This window comes from Gouania willdenowi, chromosome 17 (genome assembly GCF_900634775.1).
Source record: "Gouania willdenowi chromosome 17, fGouWil2.1, whole genome shotgun sequence".
In the NCBI taxonomy this organism is placed as follows: Eukaryota; Metazoa; Chordata; class Actinopteri; order Blenniiformes; family Gobiesocidae; genus Gouania; species Gouania willdenowi.
The window spans coordinates 12,346,414-12,367,642 of record NC_041060.1 but is presented as its reverse complement, the minus strand read 5'-3'; the positions used below and the strand labels follow the sequence as shown (position 1 = coordinate 12,367,642).

Genomic DNA, 21,229 nt, shown 5'->3' with positions numbered 1-21,229 from the left:
AAAGTGGAGAAAAATGACTAAAACCCCCCAAAAGAATGAAGAGAAATTTGATTTAATGTCCCTAATCAGTTAAACTCCACCCATTTTAATATCCTCTCTTAGCATGGGACATATATCAGAATCCCATTCATGGATAGGCAAATTACATAATAAAAATGAAACACAAATTTTGAACGATTATCAAAGGTAGGATGCAGGTATGTATTTATATAGTGGGAGCTTAAGTAAAGTTATCAATTATGGCCAAATGAGTTTGTGTTTGAAGGTTGGATGTACAAAGAGGTGTACAAACTCTGTACTCTGTAGTGTTATAAAGGGCTATATTTGCGGGTGCAAAGTAAAATAGCGTGTGCTATTTCCCTGGTTTAATTCTCTGGGACATACGCATGATAAATGTGGTTTTTTTTTTTTGGTGCATTTTTCTGTAATGTATGTTTTTTGAAGGCATGTGTATTTTTGTATCTTTCTGTTTTGTTTTTGTGCATTTTTTGTATTTTTTTTTTTTTTTTTTTGCCATTGTAGTGTGATTCTGGAGTCATTTTGTGTATTTTTTGCATAAATATTTAGTTTTGTGTATTTTGAATCATTTTCAAATATTTTTTTTTTTTTAGTGTATTCATCTGTAATGTATTTTTGGAGTCATTTTGTGTGTTTTTGGAAACTTTTTGTATATTTTTGTGCATTTTTGTTGTCGTTTTGTGTACTTTTTTTTATTAGCTGTTTATTTTTTGTTTTACTTTACTCATTTCATATATTTTTATTATAAATACCTTATGTGTGGTGAGGGCGTGTGTGTGTGTGTGCGCGTGGGTCCATGCGTGCGTGTGAGACTCGCTACCTGTCGCTACCTCCATCTCCTCTGTGGGTTCTCTCACACACACACACACACACACGCAAGTGCATCAGCCGCGGGAGCAGCCGCACACATGCACATAATCCGTCACAGGTTGTTAATCATTGTTGAGACGTGTTGTGGACCCATCCGCTCACAAAAAAGGATATATTCCTCTAAATCATTGTTTACCTTCGAACCGAGTGGTCAAAGCATAGCTTCTATGCGTGGCAACACAGTTTTCCAGATGGAGTATTGAACAGGTTGAGTTCAATACCGACTCGAGTGAAACAGCGCGTTAGTGAGCATTTACACGGATAGTTATATGGTTTAAACAATAGGAACCTTGTTGGCAAAAGACTCACCAGTGGCTGACGGTTTCAAATGATCTATTCAGAGAGCTCCCGTTTTTGAGACGCTGACGATAGCATGGCACAGTGATGGAGATGGAGGAGGAAGTGGACCCGCGATTTAAAAGAAGTTTGGGATAATGGGAATAATTTTAAGTAACTATGAAATATTAACTTAAATAACTTTTAGCAGTACAAAAACGTTTTTAATCTTGACCTTCCTTTTAAACCCAAACAAACTGCAACACAGTGACATCATGAACCGGGGACCCGGAATAGGAAGTAGCGCACTCAATACCACACTTGCGGTATTTGGAAGTCATTGACAAAGTTTCAGGTCGAAAGACACTGCGCTGGGGAGATATTCGCTCCACAAACACACACACACACACACGTATGCAGACCTTTCTTGCATTATAGTATAGATATGAGACTGTCACTGTCATTGTCATTGTTACTTGGAAATAGTAATTCATTAATGATTAGTGATTACTCCTTTAGGGAATAATCCTGTTACCTTAATTTCTTATTTTCAAGGGTTAACTAGCTACTTTAATTACTTTACTTTATATAATTAAGTTCCTTTTAAAAAAATGTGATGCACAAAATATTCAACAGTAGACCTTTCAGCCTAATTCTATTGTTTTGGCATGTTCTACATTAAAAATGTAATTGAATGAATGCTTTATCAATTTTTTCTAACACTATGCACATTGCATCAAGTAAAAGTGAAATTAAATGCAACAGTGTCTGACTTGCAGAAAATTGTTGAACATTTTAACTTATTTCCTGCACATTCCACCAAATTTCAATTAAAAAAAACAACTCTTCCTTCATATTTCTGAATATCTCTGTGGTAACTTGACGCCGTTTTTTGGCCGGTATTTTTTGCGTTGGAATGAATCGGAGTCTACGATTGGCAACACGTTTTAGGTGGAATTCTTCGAAGTAGATACAAGTTTTCTTCCCACGCAGTGTGCACAGCAGACGCTAATGTTTTTGTCGCCTTTTACGGAGTCAAACTTTAAGTAATATCAGTACTTCCAAGAATTAAAAGCTGCTTGGACATTCTGTCTCTCGTGTTCCATTTTCGTGTGTGTTGTTTACCAATGATGTCGCGCCACTAACGTCTTTGGCCTGTGGCTACGGAGGCTGACTGGGTTATATATAACTGTAATCTAATTATTGTTTCTTCAATTATAATCCCTTACTTTACTCATTAATTGTGAAAAGCAATCACGTTACTGGCCATCACTGCTAGTAGGTAGTCTAAAAATGATGTTTCTTTCACAGTTTAGCAGTGGGCCATGTTCTCATTAAAAAGCTGTTATTTTTCTTGAGCTTGGCACAGGATGAATCTCTATACTACACTGGACTGTCAACATGTCTTTTCTCTTAAGATGAAAGAAATGAAATGGGGACAATCTGACTTGCATGTAGAACGTTGATGCAGGCTTTTACCACTAGGTAGCATCAGGACCTGAGACACGTGGTCACCTTTGACTGCCTCAGTCCATACTTTTCTATTGTACGATTTATTGTCATATCTCCATAGCATTGAGTGTCCACAGACACTCCACACACTGCACCTCTTGACAGACCGGCTGCTTGTCTGTCTGCTGTTTTACATTGCAAATACACCCGTGTTTACATTTGTGCCACACTGACAATGGTCACTATGGGTTACCTTGACTCACAACACAGGTAACCAATCAGGACACATGTAGAGTTGAAGGGAGGGAGCTTATACTGCTCTTAAAAAACAAGAAGTAAGAGCTAGGGACTTAAGAGAAGTTGGGGGGGGAAATGAACCCTATATCTACACTCATCATCACAGATTGTACTGCTACGGTTTATTAAGTGAGGAGGATTCTATCAACAACTCTTGCAGGTTCTGCTTTGGCCAAAAGGTGCTGAGAATATTCCTATTCTGGATCCTCTGAGCAGCTGTCACATCCGGTCACAACCTCTGAACCCAAGGTAAGTAAATTATCATTACTTACACCAAACCTGTTATAATACTTTGCATCGAAAGGCCTTTGGGTGACTGATGTGTCATTTATTAAAGTAAAGAGAAAGTGAAAGTAAAACGCATTCAAAAGAAAGGCTGTTTAACTCCGTCTGTGCAAAAATTGGTTTATTCAAAGAAACATGAAAATTCACTGAAAAGGCGACAAAGATAAAACTTACACACACACACACACACACACACACACACACACACACACACACACACACACACACACACAGGCGCCATATTTCTCAATGTTCATAGAACAAGGCCCCGTTACCCTGAGCAACAAGGGTCTTATCAGCAGCTCCTCTCATGCCATACTGTTATCAGCTTGGCCTGGTTTGCACACACACTCATACAAACACACACACACACACACACACACACAGAGTCAAACGGGGGAATGAATTTTATGGTGGGTTTATCAGCGTCCTCAGGGGCCTTGGCTGCCACTTCACAGACACAGATCCCAGTGCTGAGGCCACAGATACAAATAAATGTGATTCGTGTGCTTATGAACAAAAAGCTTTTGCTCTGGAGTCCTGTGCATAGGTAGTGTAGTGTGCCTTCATTAGGCTCATCTAGCTTTGCAGATTTAATGTAAAAGCCAGGGATGCTTTAAATTAGACTTGTGCCCCGGGGCCACATGCAGCCATTGGTCTAATTATGTGTGGCCCCTAAAACAAATACACAAAATGACAACAAAAAACACAAAAGGACTGAAAAAAATACTAATGAACAGATAAATAGCCAAATTGTCTCCAAAATTACCTAGAAAATGGCTACAAAAATACAGAGAATGGTTCTATAAATGCACAAAGTGACTACAAAAACCAAGAAGTAAAAACAAACAAATGACTCCAATGACCCAAAGTGACATACGACATACAAAATACTCAAAAAACATGCTAAAACACAAAAACGTACAAAAAACACACAAAACGAGACCAAAAACATGTAAAAAAAATTTAAATAAAAACGATGCAGAATCACACAAAAAACTCCAAAAACATTTAAAAGAAGACAACCTAAAGACCCAAAACCATTTGTTCTTTCCTGTGTTAATGATCAGATTTGCCATTATTCTAAATGCTGTACAGAAATGAAATGTCTAATTTAAAACATGCAAAGAAACTTTGACATTATTTCACGTATTAATAGATGTGTAGAAGCTAATTGCAGTACAAGCTGTATACTAGACAGAAGGAGAAGTGTGACAGTTTTCAACTGAAAGTAAACACAGCAGCAGAGTTTTGAGTTTAGTTTGATTTAAACAGCTACAAACATTCTAAAATAAATTACCCAACCTGAGAAATAAATTGTGTTACCATAAATGTAAGCAATTGTTAGCAGTGGTTTGGTGCAGTAACTAAGGAAGTGGTGCCACAAAGCTAAGCTGTGCTTCCTGTTTAATAAGTGACCAAAACGTAATGGGAACATCTCTCTGACATGAACAACGGCGATTCCTCAGATTCCTCACTATTTATTCTTTCTAAAAAGTAGTTCATTTGTATGGAAGCCCATTCCTGCCAGTGAAAAAACAACCTAAAAACTAAAATAATGATAATTGTGTTCTTTTTGCAATAGTATTACATTATTTTAAAAATATATATTGTGTTTTATTGCAATTTTTTGCAAAATGATGCAATAATGAATTTCCTTGTCATGTCCCCTGGCGGGCTCCGTAAAGTGAAACAAATCTAAGTCATAATTATGACTCAGAATCTCATTATTATGACTTAGCATCTCATAATTATGACTCAGAAGCTCATTATTATGACTTAGCATCTCATAATTATGACTGAGCATCTCATAATTATGACTTAGCATCTCATAATTCTGACTTAGGATCTCATAATTATGACTCAGAATCTCATTATTATGACTTAGCATCTCATAATTTTGACTTAGCATCTCATAATTATGACTTAGCATCTCATAATTCTGACGTAGGATCTCATAATTATGACTTAGCAACTTATAATTATGACTTAGGATCTCATAATTACGACTTAGCATCTTATAATTATGACTTAAGAGATGTATTGTTATTATTGTACTTTTTTTACATTTTTACTGGATGGATTAGGCTTATATATATATATATATATATATATATATATATATATATATATATATATATATATATTCCCTTTTTTAATAAACTTTAAAGTGTGTGGAAAGAAGAGTCGAGATGTTGAGGGAAAATAGGAAAGACAATTTTTAGTATTCTGAATGAGTGAATGAAGGGGAAATAAAAGTGGGAGTTTTGGGGGGAGGAAATGGAAAGATTTGTTCTGAATGTTCTGCATCATAGACATGTTGTGAAGAATGTTCAAACAGCTCTGCAACTGTGGACTCAGCGTACAAGACATAATGTTTCCAAGTTCAACGTCAGCAGTGTTGCGCCCCCCCCCCCCTTATACCATACAGCTCCATATCACACACACAGACCATGCACACACACACACATAGTGGTGCAGCAGCTTCCTTCCTGTTAGCCCACTTTAGCTTTAAGATAAGAGAGAGAGTGAGATATGAGCAAAAAAAAGTGAGACAGAAGGGGTTTATTATGTCTATACCTTTTGCTTCACATTTCTCATGGTTATAGTCTTTGTGTTGTTGAACACTGCGGTTAATCACAACCTCATTGGTTTTTTTCTGCATGTGTGGTATAACTGTTTGCTTTTTGTCTAACAACCCTCCAACGCCTGATCTTGTGCAAATTGTCTGTGTTTTCTGTTTCAGTGTTTCAGTAAAAACCACAGGGCAGTGCAGCAGCCCTCACTTCCTCAACGAGAAGAGCACGAGTTTCCTGCAGCTACTCTGGTCAATGCGCTCACATCACTTCTCTGGTATTTAGAGCTGGACTTCAACACCATCATAGCTGAGGTGAAACTCAAACGTCCACTGCTGCCTTGCCTCTGACTCGCCTGGAACACTTCAAACCCGTGATGCTGCGTTCACTCTGATAGACTTGATTGTATTTTTTTGGAACATTCAGTCATGCTGCAACAGCCAGAGCTCATCTTTGACTTTGCTAGTGATCATTTTAACACATCTCAGGTGAGTCGAGCAGACACAAACCTTTAGTGCAAATGTGTCTAACTCAAGGCCAAGGGGGCCAAATCCGGCCCTTTGGAGCATTCAATTCGACCAGTAGGAGAAAGCAAAAATGAAAGAGAAAAACATGAATCATTGAGTTCAACTCATTTTAGTTCAGGCGCCAAATACAGAGCAGTTTGAGCTTAAGTGGGCTGCAGATTTTAGGTGGAAAAAAAGCAAATTCAACATTATTGTGCCCTGGTTTGCACTTCCACGCATACATTTCCTTGATTTTTGGACCAATTTGTATTTCATTTTGTGGAATAATCTGAGGTAAATTGCAGGATTATTCTTTCAACAGTTTGAAATGATTACCCTGGTTTGCACTTCCATGTATATTTGTTAAAGTATATCAGTCCCTGCAGGATCGTCACTTCAGTTTTTTGATTTTGAGAATTTTAGGAAATTTTATCGAATAATTTGAGGAAAATTTGCCAAATTTTGAAAAAATTTAGAGTTCTTTCAACAATATAAGACTAAATATGGCCGCATATATTGAGGTTTTAATTATTTTTTGTATTTGGAGGGGTGAGATATCTACAACTGAATGAAAAAAAAGTTTCATGTTTTTTCTATTGTTTTTACTTTCTCCAGCGTGCTGTATTTGGCCCCTGGGCCTTGAGTTGGACACGTGGTGTAAATGAAACTCAACAATGTTTGCAAAACCTCACAGTTCTCCAAGTGCTTACATCGCACATTTGCTGTCATTTTTAATGTTAAACTGTTGAAAAAAATTCTAAATTCCTCGAAGATTCTTAAATTTTTCTCAAATTATCAGACAATATTTCCTTAATTAAATAGAAATTGGTCAACAAAATCTAGGAAATGTCAAATGAAGATCACTTGTTGCTTGGATATTGTCGGTTTCTTACATATTTTGTATTTAATGTATACGTAGACGTGTAAACTAGGGCACAATAATTCTTTTTTTACCCGCTTAAAAACGGTGGCCCACTTGAGATCAAACTGCTCCTTATTTGGCCCCTGAACTAAAATGAGTTTGACATCACTGGAGCTGTGAGTGCATGGGACTAACTGTAACCTGATCTGTTTTTGGTTGTCTTTTTTTGCAGCATTTGGTGGGTCACTCAAATTACCCAGCAGTGATTGTGGAGCAGGTTCCTCATCCCCACCTGCTCTCATACACAGGTCTAGCCTGTGATCCGGCGTACACTGCAAATGACCACCTGCAGCTGCTAAAAGGTCAACACACACTCCCACAGATAACATGCATTCAAGCTTTTCTGAAGCAAATCCTGCTATTTTTCTCACATGTGCACAGTCATTACAATTGTAAACTTCTGGATTTGGATTTATTCATTTATCTCAAGATTTAAAAAAAAAAAAAAACAATATAAAAAAATTGTTGCTCACTTAAAAAAGCCCCATTAATGTTTTACAGTATGGCTATAAAATTAAATATACACTTTCATTTAACTTTTAATGTATTTTGGAGGTGTAAGAGAGCATTCTGGACAACTTTAAAAAGCATGTGCATCTCAGTTTGTGTAGTATCCCTTTGGATCAGTCTTAATATTAAACTTAAAAGTTGTAAGAACATGAAGAAATTATTTTTTTTTCATAAACAAATCTTATTAGATCAGTACAAAGACTAGAATATTATGGGTAGGTGGACATGTGGGTGTTATGTAAGTTTTTGTTTAATTTTGTGTGTATTTATATATATTTACAATATACATGCAATTTCCCCTTCTCAAACATTGCTGGTGCTCTTTTTTTCTTTCTTTCTTTTTTAAGTGAGCAACAATTGCTTCATTATTATTATTTTTTTTTTAATGTTTGAGATAAATAAATGAATAAATCCAAATTAAATATAAAATCCCCTTTCAGTGTTCCTGCTTCCTATAAAATGTTGTTCCTGCAAACAAAAGCACTTAAAAAAGGATTAAGAGTTTAATGATATATTTATATATTTAAATATTGATAAAATCACCTGAAAATAGCTTCTCATTGTTTTTGCAACATTTACTGTCAACAAGGCTGTTTGGTGTCACAACTACATGTTTGCCCTCGTTCCTCACAGCAAGTCGACTGTGGATTCTACCGTTCTTTCTGGAAGGAATTTGCATGTTGCATCTCAGATTTCCTCCCACGTTAAAAGTAGCTAATCCTACGTATTGCAATTATTCACTGGAATCCCTGAATCTAATAACATGCATGTTGTTTGTGGGGGAGAAAAGATAAACCTGCACTTGTCTGGTAACTAGTCCCAAAATGAAGTTTGCGTTCTGCCTCAGGTAATGTTTATTGAGTTGAATTATATTGTAGTCATAAATATTTCAACAGGATGTTGGAGGGCGGGGTTGCATGGTTATATACTGTAGTACAGGGATGAGCAACTTTTATCACAGTGGTGGCCACAGTAATTGGGATCGTGTGTTCTAAGGGTCACATGGTCAACATTCATTGAATTTTCATCAATCTGAGCATTACTACAGGAAACAACAAAGGGTTTTGTTGTTGTTTTATGTATTGTAGTACATTATTATTTATACGTTATTTCCCATTTTGTGTGTGTTTTTTTCAAGTTCTTTTGTGTCTTTCTGTCCTCAGTTTGTGTATTTTCTTGTTGTTTTTGTGTACTTTTGTAGCCGTCTTGAGTGTTTTTGGTTATTTTAGTTGTATTTTGTGTATTTTTGGAGTCAAATTGTAAGTTTACGTTAGAGATCACACAAAATCAGTCCGAGGGCCGCATATGGCCCCCTGGGCCGCCACTTGCCCATGTCTGCTGTAGTACCTACATTTGAATAAACATGCATGCATATTAACTGTTGCTATCTTGAATGGCACACAAAGGATTGTGGGTTGATGACGCTCTTCGGTAACTCTGCCTTTAAAGGTGCAGTCTGCAACTGTTATAAAAGTTACTTTTTGTCATATTTGCTAAAGCTAACACTATGTAAGGACAGCTTTAGTAGTTTGTGTGACAAAAAAACAGACTCATTGAGCCCCCCTGCTTCTGGCAGATTGCCAGAATGCACCACCACCGAGCAAAAAGAACCAATTAGAGGCTGTAGCGCCGTCTTTTTTACAGTGTATAGTCTGGAGGGGCAGAAGATGCGGAATTAGTGACTTTTCTGCTTAAAAGGTAATTACTGCTGCTTGATTTACATTATGTTTGATTTGTAATTGTTACACTAGAACTCTGTCGTGCATGTGTTGTTCATGTGCGCGCAGCAGCCTCTGTGTGGCTGCTGTAAGTGACACTGTGTTGCTGCTGCTGCTGCTGAGGTGTGTGCACATTGAAAGAGAGAAGTGCTTCAGTAATATGCTTTTAACGGAGCATGTTATATGTTGCTGTCTGGCTAACGTTAGCTTGTTAGCTCCTCTGAGGGAGGGACTTTGGAAAGTTTGGAGGCAGGGCAAGAGAGCAGCAGGGAGAGAGGGAGGGGGAGAGAGGGATCTGAGAGTCGCGGACTGCACCTTTAACTTTTACTGCACAACCTTTGTGACTCAAAAGTTAACAAGAGTTGTCTGATAAAAATGAAACACAGTCGTACCTGTTTGACTCATACTGCCTGTTAGGAAGACCAGCGCTACCAGTGCTGTCCTAAAATCCCAGTTGAGACCCACAGCCTGAAAGCTCTTATAATGCTCAGTAATGCAAAATACATAAAAATTTGCCAAAGTCAAAAGCGACGCTTGCGTGAGTCTCTCTTATGACTCATGCAAAGTAAGTCTGTATCCAAAACATTATGAGTAAAACATTAAGACCACTTTGCAATGGAAATTATTCAAATGAAACCTAAGAGTCATAACTGAGCAAAAACAATCGACCTTGTCATCCATCACCACCATCGCTAACAACCACAACAGAGAACAACCTGATGTAACTACAATGCTTTGTGCACCATTCAAGATGGTCGCTCGTTGAAAAACAAAATATCTATAGCCTATAAGAGGCAGTGTTTTTAAACCTTGGGGTCGAATTGAATTGAAATGGGGTCACCTAAAATGTCTTTTAATTGATTAAAAAAAAAAAAAATACTGTTTTTAATCATTATTATTTTTTCAAACAACTGTATTCTACACTTTCACTTTCTCAAATTTAAATCTAGTTCAAATAAAATGTAAATAAATATATAGAAAAAAATTAAAATTATTGAAAATTATTTAAAAATATATATATCTGAGATGGTGCATCTTGTCACTTGAAAGTTGGCCCTTAAATAGAGTTGATTCCTAACCCTAGGGCAGATAGTTATATTTTACTCAACAAATATGTTTTTGTTGCGAAAGAATAGATTGTAAAATCAGATCATTTAAGAATAATTTAATTCAATAACTTAAAACAAACAGTGCACTGTTTTTTGTTACTGGTATCGTCGGTAAGTCGTTTTTGCTGCTGAATTTTTCAGTTAGAAAGGTATTGAGTTGAAATCAAATGTTCTATTCTTAATATTGTATAACTTTCGACAAGTCCTAAAAAAACAAAATGCTCACAAAAATTTGAACGATTGTAAAGTTTTACTCACAAATTAATTAGTTGAAATATTGTGGTTTTTGCTTGTATTATTTTGCATTGGATGTTAATATGTATGCTTTGATACGATACAGTTATTTCAAATTATCCTGATTATCGGTTGATTCCCATGGAAAAATGTTTGAATATTACCAAATTTCCTGTGGCTTATGGTCCCTTGGAATAATCACAAAATCAGGTTTTTATGCTTTTTCATTGTATAGGTCGTATAGTTCATGAATTTTATTTTATTTTATTTTTTTTTTTTTTACATATTTGAATTAATGTTGTCAGAAAAAAAAAATATGAATATTGGTTGAGGTCGAGGTGACATCATTCAAAGATATGACAGAAAACATTCATTCACATTTGTACATTATTTGTTTATCTGAATTGGATCTGATGGCCACTGTGGCACTGCCTCGTGCTACTGACACACCTGATGTAAACAATCCTTGATCTCAGGTGTCGGGGAGAGGCCCTCTGCCGCGCATGCGCACATTAGACCCCTTTGTAAAAGTTCAGGAAGTGCAACAAAACATTCCCACTACTGGTTCGGCTCGAGGAGAAGGACCGCTAGTTATCACATTTAGGATGTAGACGAGGTCTCAGCGGACTCCAGCACACATGCTATGGATGTTTCCTCACCACTGCTGGGAGTTAATAACAGTAAGTCGGTGAGAATGGCGAGGCTCGGGAACCGTAGCTATCCGCTGACACTGACAGCAGCACCGACACCGTTACGGACATTAGACTCAGCATTTTCTCAGTTGTTTGTGTCTGTAGCTTCACCGTCGGGCTGTGTGTAGCCGTCTGTTGTACACCATGTCTGCTGTGTTCTACAAACAGCTGTTAGTTGGTCTGCAGATGTTTGTGTGCGTGACTCCCAGCATCATCTCTAATGTGTGGCCTTCGTAATGATGAGCTTGTGCTATGATAATGCGTGCGTCACTAGATAAATAAAAGTAGTAAATAAAAAGATAAATACATCTTTTGATCTTATAAAACGTGTCTGCAGAAAGTTTTTGTTTTCTACAGACAGCACATGAATATTTAGGTCATTTATTATTTATTTATTTATTTTATTTTTTTTTAAGAATTCAATCAACCAATGTATTTTTCAAAAATAGCTGTTTAAAAACACATGTATCTTTTTTTTACGTAAATTTATATATTTTTATGTGCAACATGCATTTCTATGCATGCCTGTCAAAAGGTTTCTTTCAAAATAAAAGACTAGTCCAACATGAGACATCAGGTATTTATTTTTATTTTTATTTATTTTTTTTTTTACTAGCTGTCGACAACCCATTTTGAGTCCCGACCCACCAGTTGAGAATCGCTGATCAAGAACACTGGTCAAACTCAAGGCCCGCGGACCAAATCCGGCCCTTTAGAGCATCACATTCAGCCTGCTTGAGAAAGTAAAAATTATTAAAAAAAAAAAAAAAAAAAAAACGTAACATTTTGTAAATTATAAACTCAGTTGTAGATTTCAGCCCCTCCAAATACAAAAATGTAATAAAAATCAACAATATTTACAGAGCGCAGCTTTCCTGTTCTTATATCACACATGACACTACAATCATTTTTAACGCTACATTTTTCCAAAATCTTGCTTTTTTCCTCAAATTAACTTCAAGATGAATTTGCTATTTTTCCACCTATAATCTGTGGCCCACTTAATATCAAACTGGTCTGTGTTTGGCCCCTGAGCTAAAATGAGTTTGACACGCCTGGTCTAGAAGTAGCATAAAGTAGACACTGAAGATAAGACAAGCTTACACATTCAGCGTTAAAACAACAACTTTTTAGCGATATTAAGTGATAGTGTTCACAACATTTATAGCACATGTTAAATATATTATGCACCTATCAACTAATGTGCTTTGTCAAACAAAAACCGGTAGATGTGATGCTGCTTTACATTTTTTTTTTTTTTTTATGTTTTGCTGGTTGAGTCATCATCTATATCTATATCTCTATCTATTTTAATGTTCAACCATGCACAAGTCCTGATCAGGGTTACTAGACACTATTAAAGAAAATAGCTGACAGACACATTTTATTTTTTTTTCTCAGACAAAAAAATGTTTTTACCAAATTACCTTACATGCTTTTTTTTATTTATTATTATTATTATTATTATACAAATACAAACAAAAAGTCACCTTTCACATTTCTACAGATTATAGACAAAGGTGAAAGACAAAACAAAACATAACATGTATAAGAACCAAGTGGCAAAACAATGTACTTACAGTCAAACAGCAGATTGGGCTATTGAAAAATATCAAGATGTTTTTTTTTATATAAATGAAACAGGTTTAAAGGCATTTAGAGATAGAAGAGATAAAAAATACATGTTTTTTTAGTATCAAGTAATCCACTCAAAGTTATTTCATAATTTAGTTATTAATAATTTAATTATTTCAATAGTTGAATATATAATCGGGTACTAAATGGTGTGTTTGAACAGATTGTATTCATTTAGGCCAGGGATGTCTTATTTTAAACTTATTTTAGTTCAGGTGTCAAATACTTACCAGTTTGATCTCAAGTGGGCCACAGATTATAGGTGGGGAAAAACCAATTCTTATTTAATTGGGAGAAATTTTGTGGAATAAATTAAGGAAAATGGCAGGATTTTAGAAACATTTAGTTATTTCAACAATTTGAGATGAAAAATGGCTGCCACCATGTGATATATAAACATAGAAATACTGTGAGCCCTGCAAATATTGTGATTTTTTTATTTTTTATTGAAGTTGTGTTTGGAGGCGCTGAGAGTTCAACAAGTGAATTAATTGATAATCTACCCAATGATCTGTTATTTTACTTTCTCTTGTGGGCCGGATTAGATGCTCTAAAGGGCCAGATTTGGCCCCCTGGCCTTGAGTTTGACACATGTGATTTAGGCTATCATACGCTGACCTCCATGTTCGTTGCTCTAGTCTGACAGTATTTTTCCACCTGGTTTCCTCACGTCTGGTATTATAATGGCATGAAAAGAATGTAAAAACATTTGAGTGGATGAAACAAACAATTACTGCTACTTCAATGAGGTGTTACAGTAATGCAGAGTTCTAAAACTAAGTGGCCAAATTAACAGTAAGCCTCAATGCGGTGATTTACCCAGTTCCTGTGTTTTTTATGGCTTTTATCTTTACAATGGATCGCTGTTTAACGACATTGGGAAAGAACATTTGACTTCTTTTAAGAGGAGCTCTGTCCAGTTAGTGTGGTTTTTAAAGCAAGCTGTGCATTGTGGTTTTTGTGTTTTTGAAGGAGAAAATGTAAAAAAAAAAAAAAAAAACAGTAGTTGAACACAACAAATTGAATTCCTGCTGCCTCGTATCAAATACAGCTGAAATCCCACTGGAGCCAGAGGTATTATTTAGCTGAACTGACCCATAGTTGAGCTCTACTGGTTTTATTGACATGGTTTTTTTTCTCCCCTCCTCCCTAACACAAACAACCTCCCCTGGCCCCTGACTGTTTGTGTGCGCGTCACTCCCCTCTGTGTTCTGCAGTGGAGCCATGTGAAAATGGAGAGGAGGAGACCATGGAGACACTTGTTGCTGCTCACTCAATTCTCAACATGGACTGTGCCGACGCCCTTTCCCTGGAACAACCTTACAGTAAGCCCCCGACATCCGACTTGCATTTAAAACAACCAACATCAAAGTCAAAGTTTGCCTTTCCAGAATCCAGGCCCTTGTTCTTGTGTTGAAGTCCACGTTTGACAGGAAGCTTTTTATTTTCAGACGCTGCTGTTCACTTTCATTAAATCAGTTTATGCTCCGCCTTCTTTATCCTGCAGCCCAGACCTTCTTTCCCTCACTGGATGATGTCATCACCACTACTCCTGTTACCCAGGTGACTCTGTCAGCAGAGGGGGTTTCAGGAGATAATGACCAGGCACAATGGCACTCCATGCACGCAGATGAGACTGTGACACAGCTGCAGTCTCGGAAGAGAAGTCAGTTATGGTCTGCTTGATGTGAAACAGACACTGAAACAAAGCAGTGGCTGGTGGATGGGGTCATAAATGTTTTAAATTCTGTGCTTTTATTTTGTAGGTAGAAAACCTCGGCATAGAAGGTCTGACTCTCCCACACCAGATCTTACATTAAAGAAGGACAAGTACAACAAAGGTTAGGTTGAATATCTCTTTATGATTGGCTGCTAGTAGGCCTGAGCAATATATCAAGATTCAAGATATATTAGGTTTTCTATTTTGGTGATAGAGAAAATTACAATATCGCCTATATCGAAATTATTTGGATTTGATTTATTTATTTATCTCAAACATTAAACAATTGCTCACTTAAAAAAAAAAGTTTAAGGCTTATCTAGTCTCGTCCCTACTTCAAGCTATTTCACAAAGAACAAGATAAATAACATATGACATTTGAGCAAATGCATGTACAGTATATACTAAGGCTGTTCAATTAATCGAAATTTGATTATGATTTTGATTACAAAAACGAGAAAAAATGATTATTGAAAAAATATATATATATTTTTTTTTTTTACATGTTTTATTTGCTAAATAAAAACAAACTATTTCAGACATTTACAAATAATAAAGCTTGGCTCACACATGTTTTTAATACTAACTTTGAGTTGTTTACTCCAGGCACATGCAAGCTCCTCCCATCTGCCCCGCCCCTCTCAAAGCCAAAGCTGTGCAAAAGTGAACATACTTGATTTTAGTGTTTGAAGGATTTTATTTATGTTTGTACAAAAAAGAAATAACTTTTTGGTTGACAAATAATCTTTTGAATAATCGTGATTATTATTTTTTTCTATAATCGAGCAACAAAATTCTAGGGCTGTAGTCAACCAAGGAAATGGTTGGTCGACCAAGACTATGGCACACGTAGCGATTAGTCAAACAAAAAAGGCGCTTTGAGGTGCCGATTTGGTTTTAAACACGGACCATTTCTGATATGAACCTTATTCAAGCTTTGACCAGAACCCGACAAAACAATATGAAACCTACAGGTCTGACAGACATTAGGTATTTATATCCATGTCTGACCTGAAACCGACAATTAAAACCTATTTTTCTTTCATACAATTGACATATTTACGTTAGTATTAGTGGTAAGCCTGCTTTTATTAATAAACAAATGTCAACATCAGATCAGCGCACGGGGAAACAAACACACGTCAAACACAGGTGCGCAGTGTGCCCCGCGGCACCAGAGACAGCAGTGAATCTATTTACATAATCCACATATCAAATATAAGGATAATCCATGTTCTTGTGCAGAAAAAGGATTGATTTAACAATGGATGCTTGTGTTTCAAGCCTGTCTTAATTAGTTCCCTCTCTGTTCTGATGACAGCGCACTGACAGTTGAAGCGCAACACTTTTTTATTTTGCAGCGCAGCACACATTTACACAGAGCTGTTGCTTGACATAGAATCATGTTTAGGCATTAAATACATTAGATTGATATTTAATCTTTATCACCTATATACAGTCAGTGCATTGCATTTTTTTTAAACGATATTGAAACTGATACCATTGCTGGTCGACCAATGAAAATCGTTATCGTATATCGTAATTTTGATCCATATCTTCCAGCCCTAGCTGCCGGTCAGTTGCTCAAATGAGGGTATTTTATAGTCCTAAAGAGACAAAAAAAAACAACAATAATGGTAAATTTGATCACATAAGATATCTGATTATAGCTCTGTCACAAAGAAAATAAATAACAGTAGAAGGAATTTTATGTCATACATTTATAAATGTGTAATGTAAAATATTATCTTTTGATAACGTAACATTTTGAAAGTTGTTAAATGAATGTATCCTTCCTGTGTTTCTGCCTCAGGAGGAAACACTCTGTACCTGTGGCAGTTCCTGATGGAGTTGCTCCAGGACAGAAAGGTCTGTCCCCGCTACATTAAATGGACCAACCCAGACACTGGGATCTTCAAACTGGTTAACTCCAAAGCTGTGGCCCGGCTCTGGGGCAAGCACAAAAACAAACCAGATATGAATTATGAGACGATGGGCAGAGCACTCAGGTAGAACTTCTTTCCTCTAGCATAAACAGATTATATTTGTGTGCTACTTGATAACGATCAACCCTAAAGCATTTTGTTCATCTATAAAAACTGAAAGAGCTACCAAGATATACCTCAAGCATAATAGATAAATGGATGGATGGTTAAAGGAAATATATTACTTTAGTTATTCTGGTGTCATTTTTTGTCTTATTTGGTTAATTTTTAATACCTGAGAACTGGCTGTGACAGTTCTATTGTTTTGAAGCCCTGTACATGCTGTTTTTTTTTGCCCATTTAATATTTTTAAATTTAGGCTACAAGTATCATCATGAAACTTGTGATTTACACCTCTACTGAGGACATCAGACAACAGTACAATATTTGCAAATACAGCAAAGTCTGCCACAATTTGATTTGATTTGACACAAGGGCCTTCAAGCTATGTAATTTAATTTTCATTTATTGGTTGATTTAACAGCATTAAAATTAAAATGAATACTGAAAACATACCAGAATTAGCCAAAAAGGCTATTTTTCATCTGCAGTCCCTGGACAAAATGTTCAATTGTCACCCTAATAGAATACCATTTACACAAATTTACTCCATTAAAGGTTGAGTGTAGAAATGTAACAAATCACTTCTTTTAAAACTAGCAAAATTACTGATTTAGAAATATAGTACCCATAAAAGCAACTCAATTACAGTAACGTGAGTATTAGTAATCCATTACTTTCACCTCTGCATATAAGGGTCAATTCAGTTCGAAGAAAGAGTATTTAAATGCATAAATATTAATTTATATTATATTAAATGCATAAATATATATGTACTCGCTTTGACTTTTCAAAAAACACTACTCTTTAATTTATTATGTTATTTAAAGCAGTGTTTCTCAAAGTTAAATTCTTTAAAATGTGGGTTTTCACTCATTCATTCCATCATTATGCTTTTTTTTCATCAAATTCTGAGCAAAATTATGTGGTTGGACAAAGGGGTTACTTGGATTCAGAAATCAAAGAAAGGGGGTACTTGAGCCAAAACAGTTTGAGAACCCATGATTTCAAGTGTTAAATTATATCCAAATTACATATCTCTTATTATAGTGTCTCACCATTTAAGAAACGTCTCTGTCTAATATGTACCTGCAGGTACTACTACCAGAGAGGGATTCTAAACAAGGTTGAAGGCCAACGCCTCGTCTACCAGTTCACCTCTCTGCCCAAAGACATGGTCTACATCACTGATGGAGACGGCACACAAGAAGAAGAAGATGATGACCATGAAGATGGTAGCAGTAGTAATGATGAAGGTGTAAGTGGTGACTCTGACAGTACGGTATCATCAAGCAGCCACTCAGTGGATGAGGAAGAGTCGTACCCGCCACAAAAGAAAAGCTCCCTATTCTCTCTCCATCCACTGAACGCACCACGGACCAGGCCTCCCTCCAGGCCTTCAGTTCAGCGCCACCCCATCCTGCGACAGTCCAATAGCAGTTTGATCCAGGAGCAGCACCTGCCCATCGTGTCTGCAGAGATGCTGCGGACGCTGCAGAACCTGCAGAAGGTCCAGTCTTTACAACCGGGGGGTTGTGCCTCCGTCTTTAAGACAGCTCAGCTTTTGGGGAGTCTGTATGAGCAACAGGCTGCTGCTGAGGTCCCAAAGGAGACGCCTGGGCAGGAAAAACCACATCCAGGTTCTAAACCACCACAGCTGGTGCCTTTAACAAGCTCAGACCAATAGAGTAAAAAACACCAGTGCCTAAGTAAATCCACACACGCCCCAAACACTCCACAGTCTCAGGATCACTGACAGGGAAACTCTTCTTTGACCAAATATCTGAACACAAGTGCTGATCTTCAAGTCATAAAAGTTGGAGTTTTGAACTTCAACTGATGTGAAACAAAGTTGATATTGTGTCAGTGCTACGGTGTACATTTTAGGACATCCTCTGGTTTCAGAGTAAGGTGTCAGGTATCAAGAAAAACTGAGTCATTTATCAGACCAAACGGACTCATGACTCAGCAAAACTTTCGTCAGATGAAACGGCCTCAGGCTTAAAAATAAAAGTCATCAAACTCAACGGCCTCTCTCCGTAAAGCACAACGGTGGCATGGCGTTTTATTTTGAAAGAACCGGAAGTACACATGAAGTAAGTTGAAAAGCCATTCTTTCCTTTTATCTATTTTTTTAATTAAGATATGTCAACATATTGTTTGATTGACAAATACATAGTTAAATGAAACGTTGATAAACCTTAACCTTTAGAAATAAATATAAAATAACAGCTTTCAACGAAGCAGCACATATTGATGACGTCATGTGTATTTCCGGTTTCTTTAAAATAACGTTGTGTTTTACGGACCGAGGCTGCTGAGTCTGATGACTTTTATTTTGAACCCCGAGGCCGTGTCATTTGACGGAGGTTTTGCTGAGACATGATGCCTCATTCTGAGACCTGAGGATGTCCTAAAATGAACACTGTACACTGCAGATAATTGTCAAAAATCCAAAGTTTTTTTTTGCCATTTATCTGCTACGTGTTGCTCTGCAAAGCCTTTCACTGAACACCAAAGACAGATACGTGCACTGGAATCTTCCGCCTCCCTCCCTGCATCTTCTGCAGGAACATCCTCCGCTTGCACTTCAGCCCTAGTGATATGGAGGCTGTTCTCTGTTTAGCACATTGTGTCCTCCTACTGTCAAATTTTTTTTTTTTTTTTTTTACACTTCTGTATCTTACCTCATCACGATGAGTCATTCTTTGGCCTTAAAAATTGCTTGCACTAATGTTCACGTTGACCTTATTTTTTTTCCTAAAGTGCCTTTTTCCTTATTGTTTTCCTTCTTGTTTAGTTTCTCTGAAATTATTCAGACAAAAAATTGAAAATTCTATGTTGACCGATTTTTTTTTTTTTGTATTTGCTTACAAGGGATCACTGTCATTTCTAGAATACTGCTGTTTATACTCTATATGTTTCTACTCAGTGGGTCTTTTTTCATGACAATCGCCAATGAAAATTGTCTTAAGGCCACTTTTTCTGCTGCTTGGCCTTCTGTAAATGCACGCTTTCTGTTAGTTATTGCACTTATCATTTACAGTAACCTGTGTGATTTTGTAGTCGTGATATTTATGTTTCTGTGCGTCGATACTCTGTCAAGTGCTTATCTCGTGCTCTGTTGCCATTCTTTTGCTCTCAGGTTTATAAACTTTGCTGCACAGATTATATATGCAAGAAGTAATCGAGCTGTCCTTTAATAATGAAGATTTTCCTGAGTGTGTCTTACTGTAGCCTGATTAAGTAAACCTAGTTCCAAATGACAATATAATGTTGGTGGTTTCTGTCGGGCAAAATGTGCTTGTAGTGAATGTGCCTTCACTCCCTTATAACCCCTACATGTGAATCTGTTTTCACTTTATTTAATCAATTATGTCTTTCCTCCATGCTTCTGGTCTGTTGCTTGTTGTATTGGATGTGATCACATTAATTATGTCTGGAGGTTGTTATTTAAAATAAAAATATTTGTTAAACTAAATTGATACTTCCACTTCCAAATAAATGTGGAGGTCAAGTCTTCATACCTTCATAATTAATTTAATGATAGAACATAAAATAAACCTTATTTCCACTGGGGTTTAGATGGTAGAGCAGGTTGCAATTTTAATAAATTGATCTCACGTGGGTGAATCTCAACATTAATATTGCATGAGTTTAACACGCCTGGATTTGATGCATTTCTATATTTATTTTGAATCTGTATAGTTGCCATTTTAGTTTTTGACTTAAAGAAGTTTAGATATATAAACAAAATATAATAAAAGAGGCTAAATTCAGACACTTTTTTCAGATATAGTTTCATGATTAATGAAAAGGCAGCTATTTAAAAATAAAATATAAATATTTCCTCTCCATTAGCATTGGCTCTTGCCATAGTTGATCACTAAACTTTTTCCCCCATTACTGGGACTACTTATAAAGGGTACATTCCTCTCGATCTATAAAAATAGAATAAAATGGTAAAATCAAGGAACATTTTTCTCACTTTGGGTTGTGGGTGGTCTTCCAGCTGATTTGTGTCTTTATTATTCAATAAAAAAAAACATTTTCAGTCAAAAAAAAAGTTTACTTCAATCAAAAATAAAACTTTTCAATCAAAATAAAATGCAATTTTTTGGGGGCTCATTTTTTGTATGTTCAAACACTTTTTCCTTTAATTGAAAGTAATTTTTGATTGAAAATTTTTTTTTTGATTGGATAACAAAGACACAAATGCACTACCCATAATATAGCCCAAATATGTATATACTGTATAAAAAAAAGTTTACTTCAAAAAAAAAAAAAGAAAACACTTACTTTGATCAAAAATAAATATTTTCATTCAAAGCAAAAAAGTGTTTAAGCGCAATTTTTTATGACTA

General features: G+C 36.2%; 1 protein-coding gene across 3 annotated transcripts; it reads left to right on the top strand.

The window, feature by feature from the left end:
- Positions 1-2,963: 2,963 nt before the first annotated feature.
- LOC114479721 (ETS-related transcription factor Elf-1-like) lies at positions 2,964-20,346 on the top strand. Of its 3 annotated transcripts, none has more exons than XM_028473552.1 (8): positions 2,964-3,162; positions 5,945-6,262; positions 7,375-7,504; positions 14,318-14,425; positions 14,608-14,766; positions 14,867-14,941; positions 16,634-16,829; positions 17,961-20,346. In XM_028473552.1, exons 2-8 carry the CDS (start codon positions 6,203-6,205, stop codon positions 18,550-18,552), a joined length of 1,320 nt encoding a protein of 439 aa, XP_028329353.1. In that variant the 5' UTR covers positions 2,964-3,162; positions 5,945-6,202; the 3' UTR covers positions 18,553-20,346. The 3 variants fall into 3 exon arrangements, with proteins under 3 accessions (XP_028329353.1, XP_028329354.1, XP_028329355.1); XM_028473553.1 differs by lacking the exon at positions 2,964-3,162 and adding an exon at positions 5,749-5,863; XM_028473554.1 differs by lacking the exons at positions 2,964-3,162; positions 5,945-6,262; positions 7,375-7,504 and adding an exon at positions 11,267-11,453.
- The last annotated feature ends 883 nt before the right edge of the window (positions 20,347-21,229 follow it).